General features: G+C 53.6%; 1 protein-coding gene across 1 annotated transcript; it reads left to right on the forward strand.

Moving 5' to 3' along the window:
- Window positions 1-890: 890 nt before the first annotated feature.
- On the forward strand, window positions 891-5,209 carry LOC311321971 (vesicular inhibitory amino acid transporter; the record flags this gene model as incomplete). The annotated part of the gene is made up of 3 exons (XM_084453984.1): window positions 891-1,325; window positions 3,229-3,881; window positions 4,462-5,209. The coding sequence occupies 3 exons, from the start codon at window positions 891-893 to the stop codon at window positions 5,207-5,209; spliced, it is 1,836 nt and encodes a 611-aa protein (XP_084310110.1).
- Window positions 5,210-7,500: the final 2,291 nt, after the last annotated feature.

Below are 7,500 nucleotides of genomic sequence, written 5' to 3' on the forward strand. Positions count from 1 at the left end.
TTTTGGGTGCTGCAACGCCATGGCCAGCGTCGGGCACAACTCAAACGGCATCCGGTCTGAGTGGCCCATAACTCCTGCTGTCCGTCCAACTTTAGCTTGCCGGTTCTACGCGCTAACCCACAGAAATCACTGACGTCCTCCTGAACACCCAGCATGCCTCTCTTCCTCAGAGTGGCCTATTACAGGTGACTATTGTAGCATAAACCTCCTGTGCTATTATGGAGTCACAGCTCACCAGGCTGTCAATCACAAGCAGACGCACACACACATGCATGCGGACACACACACAGACACACACACAAACACACGCAGTACTTACCCGTGTGGCAAAATTGCCTTTCTCTGACGTTTAAATGGTTGAGCATGGGAGGTGTGTGTGTGTGTGCTCATTGTTGACTGTATAGTCTCAAACAGCAGATTGACACTTTTGACACTTTGTATGCAGAGTGATTCTGTGAAGGTGGAGATTGTATTTATGAGTTTGTGTGAATTTGTGTGTGTGCGTGTGTGAGAGAGAGAGAGAGAGAGAGAGAGAGAGAGTGTGTGTGTGTGTGTGTGTGTATGTGTGTGTGTGTGTGTGTGTGAATGAGAGAGAGTGCGTGTGTGTTTGTGTGTGTGTAAGAGAGAGAGCGAGAGTGTGTGTGTGTGTGTGTGTGTGTGTGTGTGTGTGTGTGAGAGAGAGAGAAGGAGAGAGTGTGTGTGTGTTTGTGTGTGTGTAAGAGAGAGAGAGCGAGAGTGTGTGTGTGCAGCAGTCTCAACTCAGCAGGTGATCCATTCTGCCCAGCGTGTGTGAGTGTGTGTGCCCAGTGTGTGTGAGTGTGTGTTCCCAGTCGAAGCCTCAGGCTGTTAAGTTTCCGGGTCTCCAAAGCTCCAGGACCCACCAGGACCAGATGTGGCTGCTGAGCCCAGCGGGAGGGTGGGGGCGGCGGGTCGGCCGCTGGTTCAGCCCGGGCTCTACAGCCTGGCTCCTCCAGGAGGACGAGGAGATACTGGTGCTGGCTCAGACGGACGAGCACAGCCGGCCCTATGGCGAGGAGGCCCGGCCGGGTCTGCCCCAGAACCAGCCGTCGGCCTCCCCCGCCTCCATGCCAGCCGGAGCCCACGGGGAGACCCAGCCCCGGCGTAACGGGCTGGGACGGGAGTGTGGAGAGGCCAGGGGGGATGCCGGAGGAGCGACCGGAGGAGATGGTCGCGGCGAGACCCAACGGACCACGGTGTCCAGCCCTGAGCTGGACCGGGAGGAGCCCCTCACTCCTCCTCCTCCCTCCGCCGGACCCAGGATAACCACCTGGGAGGCGGGCTGGAACGTCACCAACGCCATCCAGGTAGGACAACTCGGACAGGGGGGGGGGGGGGGGCGGGACAGTGGGGACGGAGGACAGGGTAGACAGGGGGACAGTGGTGATAGGGGTGGACAGGGTGACAGGAGGGATAGGGGGGTATTGATCTGGTTAGGACTGAATCTATGCAGGGTAAGGAGAGGAGAGGAGGTGTTTAACAGGATTAACACTGACTTTAATGCCCCAGAGAATTCATGTCTACTAATACATGTTTCCTGAGGAGAATAATTTTGTATAATGTTCGTAAACAAGGCTATTTCAATAATTACTGCATATTATTAGCATGTCTGTTAATATGCATTGGCATTTGTAGTGGTGCGTGCCAGCAGCAATAGAGCTCTGTGTTAGACATCTGTTTGAAGAGTGGGACGTCTGTTACAAAAGCTTCTATGTTGTTCCAGAAGACAGACATTTTAACATCTAATCATCATCTGTCCTGTCTAGGGTTTCTAAATTCCGTGGGCATTTACGGGAATATGGGGAATTTATGTAAATTGTATGAAAATGTATAATCATATGATTATTCCACGATTATACCACATGATTCCATACCAGTAAAATCAGGCTTTTCAAACTTAATCAAAATTATTACGTTGGACTTAATGAAACCACATTGCATGTTAACAAAACCAAAAACTTTACTGGAATGATTCCACGCCCTTGCAACCCTGGAGTTGACTTCATCTGCACATTTGCCCAATGAGCCACTGCGCCACTGTGTGTTTGCCAACATTAGGCTGTCGTGTGATTGAACGAGAAGCCGGGTTGAGCTCAGACTTGCCAATTAGGACTTTGTAAAGGATGCAAATGATGTTGGGCTGCTAACTCCACACATCCCCCGTGATGCCTGGCTCTGTACCACAGACAGACTGAATGATGAGTTCAGATGAAAACTGTTCTTCTGGTTTTACAGTATATTGGACTAGTTCGTATAGCATGCTTTTGAGTGGCCATATCCCCACACTGTGACCGTACTGATCCATTCTATTACTTTACTCATCCATTCTACTGTTTATTGATCCATTCTACTTCCCTACTGATCTTTTCTACTCTAGTGATTCATTCTACTGCTCCATTGATTCATTCTACTTCTCTATTGATTCATTCTACTACTCTACTGAGTCATTCGACTGATCCATTGTACTCTACTGATTCACTCTACTACTCTACTGATTCACAGTACAGTGGCAGTCGCCTCACAGCAAGGTGATGGGTTCGTTCCCATTTGGGACGATGTCGGCACTGGGGATGTTCTCCCCAGGGTTGCCAGGTACTCAGGTGGGGTATCTCCCGGGCCTTTTTGTGCGGATTTTGCATGTTCTCCCCGTGCTCACAAGGGTTTCCTCACAAGAACTGTAATATAAAAAAAACATGCAGAAGAACAGATTGCTCTTCTGTCCCTGACTGGGACTTGGACTGAGCATTTGGACTTGGTCCCAGGGTGCCACTGATAAGGCTGCCCACTGCTCCTGGCTGCCCCTGGAGGATGACAGCTTGGATGGGTCAAATGCAGAGGACCGTTGAAGGTGTGTGTGTGTGTGTGTGTGTGTGTGTGTGTGTGTGTGTGTGTGTGTGTGGTTGTCACTGCTCACTCGCATCTGTGTTTATGTGTGTCAAGCAAATACCCTTGAGGTCCTGTAATTTTTTTTAATATTATTATAATGATTAATTATAATTATTATATCGATCCATCCTGCTACTCTATTGATCCATTGCACTCCACGGATTCACATTTCACCAACCTTATTGGTTCATTCCACCAACCTTATTGGTTCATTCCACCAACCTTATTGGTTCATTCCACCAACCTTATTGGTTCTGGGCTGCCTCCGCACGCCGTTCTACCGTCACGGTACAGTAACCCTCCGCCGTGCTCCTCCTCACGCAGGGCGTGTTCGTGCTGGGTCTGCCCTACGCCCTGCTCCAGAGCGGCTACCTGGGCCTGGTGCTGCTGCCCCTGGCGGCGGCGATGTGCAACTACACGGGCCAGATCCTGGTGTCGTGCCTGTACGAGGAGGACGAGGGCGGCCGTCGGGTGCGCGTGCGCGGCTCCTACGCGGACGTGGCCGACGCCTGCTGCCGCGGCCTGTGCCCGCTGTACCCGCGGCTGGGAGGCGCCCTGGTCAACCTGGCGCAGCTGGTGGAGCTGGTCATGACCTGCACCCTGTACCTGGTGGTTAGCGGCGACCTCCTCTCCTCCGCCCTGCCCCGGCTCCTGCCCGCGGCGGCGACAGGCTCCGCCTCCGTCTCCGCCGCCGCCGTCGTCGTCCGCCCCCTGGGCACGCTGCTGGCGCTGCTGCCCTGCCTGCTGCTGGCTGACCTGCGGGCGGTGTCCAGGCTCAGCCTGCTGTGCTCGCTGCCCCAGCTGCTGACCTCGCTGCTGGTCATCCTCCACTGCCTGGGCCGTGCCGGCAGCTGGGCCTGGGACGCGCTGCCCCTCGCCGTGGACCACGACAGGCTGCTGGTGGCGGCGGGCGTGATCATCTTCAGCTACACCTCCCAGATCTTCCTGCCAACGCTGGAGGGGAGCATGGAGAACAGGTATGGGGGGGAGGGAAGGAGAGAGAGATGGAGGGGGGATGGAGAGAGAGAGAGAGAGATGGAGGGGGATGGAGAGAGAGAGAGGTGGAGGGAGGGGGGATGGAGAGAGAGGGAGGGAGCGATATTGTTTGTCAGTATTCCTAAATATTCCTACTCACCTCTTCAAGAAGTACTACCACGATTCTCCCTCTGAAGCATCTATTGTATTTTTTGTTTGCTATTCTTGCACTTTGCCTTCAGCACTTGATTATGCTCTTAGTCACTTATTTTAGAAAGGAGATGCACTTGTGAGTTCTGGCAGGTAGTAGTACATAGACTTTTCCTACGTTAAATGCAATTATTGTAAGTCGCTTTGGATAAAAGTCAGCTAAATGACTGTAATGTTATGTAATACCACTGTCAGGATATTCCTTTATTTCCTTCTAAGACATTCTAAAAGTTTGTCTAACTTTGGCTTCAGGGGGCAAAACACATGATGACAATAAAAAATGAAATAATGAATAAATGAGCGCCTCTTCAATGTTGTGAATTGTATGTAATTGAAACTGTGGTTCTTGATCTGTCGTGCCTTCTCTCCCAGACAGGAGTTCTGCTCGATGCTGGGCTGGACCCACGGCCTGGCCTGCCTGCTGAAGACCCTCTTCTCCCTGGTCGCCCTCCTCACCTGGGGGGGCGCCACCCGCGAGGTCATCACTGACAACCTGCCCCCCGGCTTGCAGACCCTGGTCAACCTCTGCCTGCTTGCCAAGGCCCTGCTGTCGTACCCCCTCCCCTTCTACGCCGCCGCGGAGCTCCTATTGGCCAGTCTGAGAGGGGGCGGGGTTATGAGCGGTGAAGGGGCGGGGTCTGTCGTGGCGGCAGGGGGCGGGGTCACAGCAGGGGAGGGGGCGCAGTCTGGAGCGGCCCCGAACAGCGAAGCTGGGGTCAGGTCCGGGGCGTGCGGGGTCATCGCCGATCAGGGCGAGGAGGCGGGTTTTACAGCGCAGGGGGTGAACGGTCGGGGCGGGGCCCCGGGGCCGAGGGGGGGCCCGTGGTGCGGCGCGGAGGCCGGTGCCATGGCCCTGAGGGGCGGACTCCTGCTGCTCACCTTCCTGCTGGCTCAGCTCGCACCCCGCGTCTCGCTGCTGATGGGCCTGACGGGCAGCGTGACCGGCGCCGCCGTGAGCCTCGTCCTGCCGTGCGCCTTCCACCTGCGCCTGCGCTGGGCGGGGCTTAGCAGGATGACCCGGGCCCTGGACCTGGCCATCCTGGCGCTGGGCTCGCTCTGCAGCCTCTCCGGCCTGCTCTGCTCCGTCAGAAGCCTGCTGCGCACACTCAGCGACGGGTAGAGGGATGGAGAGATGGACAGAGGAGAGAGAGAGGCGGAGGTGGAGGTAAAGAGAAATAGAGAGGGCGGGGGAGAGGGATGTAGGGAGAGAGAGGGAGAAGAAAATGGAAGCTTTGCTGACTTATAATCTTATTACCTTAGAATCTAGTGGAATGTACACGACATTTAGCAGTGATGCATGATCTGTATTCAGTGTCCGTCTGTATTTCTACGCGTTTTATTCACGGCATTTTAGCTCCGTTTTGCTGATTATAGCTCCTGTTCTACAGCAGCGGTGTTGCTCAGCCTAGCTGTCCGTTTTGTAGTTCGGCAAAATATGCATGGAAATGAAAACACTCCAGCTGTGTGTTATAGTTGTAAAGCTGTTATGTGCAAACTAGATTAAATTTCCTTCTTCAGTTCAGTTCGCTGTGTTTGTCTTCAGAGGGATGTAAACTATATTAGATAAAGTACCTGAACCAACAAAAGGCAGTGCAGATTACTTCTTGTGTAATACAAAACATAAAGCAGCCCCCTAGAAAGACAGACTGTGGACTGTGATGGAGGAAACGGGGGAGAGAAGGAGAGAAGGAGAGAAGGGGGGATGGTTGGTGGGTGAGAGGGATTCTGGCGAAAGGGTAATATATGACTGGAGAGAGAGAGAGAGTAGAGAGAGAGAGAGAGAGAGGAGAAAGAGAGAGGAGAGCAAGAGAGAGAGAGAGAGAGAGTCCAAGGACAGAGTGACCTGGACAACCCTGGGTGACCCTGGGTGTTCCTGGACGATCCTGGACGATCCTAGCATCGTCGGCCCGCTCCTGTAGATTCTTCGTCTAGAAACTGGACTCCTGGTCCAGGCACCGGTCATCTCCCACCTTGACTACTCCGCTCAGTCCTGGCCGGGCCGCCTGACTCCGCCATCACACCTCTGCAACGCGTCCAGAACCGTGCAGCCCGTCAGGTATTCAGCAACGGGGCCTTCCTCCTCCACACCCCTCGCTGGCTTCCAGTCGCAGCTCGCATCCGATTTAAGACCCCGGTGCTCGCCTACTACGGGGCGCTAAAGGGACTAGCCCCTTCCGATCGGCAAACAGCGGTCAAGTTTCCAGACCTCAGCGCGAACGCTCAACCGTTCCGCCTCAGCCGGCCACCCGGCACCGCCATCTCCACGTGGGAGGGGGGGGGTCGCTCGGCTCAGCCGATGGTCTCTTCCAACGTCTCGACGGCGCAATGGTGGAAGGAGCTCCGGTTACCCATTGTTACACGGCATCGATCTCGAGGGCGTCCCACGCTAACATACGCGGGCGCGCTCAAGAAAGACGCAGGAGCGGAATGTTCCGGCGAGCTGGCCAGATGTACGGAGGATGGGGATGACAGGAAGCGCCGGTGGAGGGGTCGTCCGAGGACGACCTAAGAGACAGTTACGCAGCGTTGCTTCAACTGTGTATGACTGGGATGTACAGTCAATACATTTACTGGAAACAATATAAGTCACGTTGGATTAAGCATCTGCTAAATTACTAACATGTAAATGGAGAGAGAGAGAGAGAGAGAGAGAGAGAGAGAGTCATGCTCAGTCACGCTCTATTAAGAGTATTTGTTGGACCATCCCATCCTTCTCCTCACTAAGTATTATATACTGTTTGCCATTCATTCAACATCCAGCCTGCTGTTCTCTCAACATCCAGCCTGCTGTTCTCTCCACATCCAGCCTGCTGTTCTCTCCACATCCATCCTGCTGTTAAAAATGACTGGTGTTTATTGTATCTGCAGGTGAGAAAACCCTCTCCTCTGATCGAAACTACATGTAGTAGAGTTAGTAGATGAGTCTCCTGGTCTAATCCTGGTCATGTGCTGTCCATCTGTATAAGTAGTCGAGTAGTTAGTCTCCTGTGCTGTTCTGGGTTCTGGTCCACCCCTCCATACTATCTCTGTTCACACCTCTCATACGGATGGGGGGGGGGGTATTGTTATTGGCTTATATGGTGTAGTTTAGATACCTGCGCACCTTTTAAAGTTCCTGTGTACCTGCATTCCTGTCTGTCCCCCTCTGCCCCCCCCCCTGTTTAAATCTGTGGTTACTGAGGCTGGGCTGGTGATTTCCATTACACTACATTACAGTAATTTAGCCGACACTTTTATCTACGACTCGCCAGAACTCACAAGTGCATCTCCTTTCTAAAGTGACTAAGAGCATAATCTAGTGCTGAAGCCAAAGTGCATATAATCAGCAGCTGAGGCTCCATGACTGAGATACAGAGAACCGGATGGAGAGAGAGAGAGAGAGAGGGGGGAGGGGGTTGGGAGGAGAGAGAG

This window comes from Borostomias antarcticus, assembly GCF_949987555.1.
Source record: "Borostomias antarcticus genome assembly, chromosome: 19".
NCBI classification, from domain to species: Eukaryota; Metazoa; Chordata; class Actinopteri; order Stomiiformes; family Stomiidae; genus Borostomias; species Borostomias antarcticus.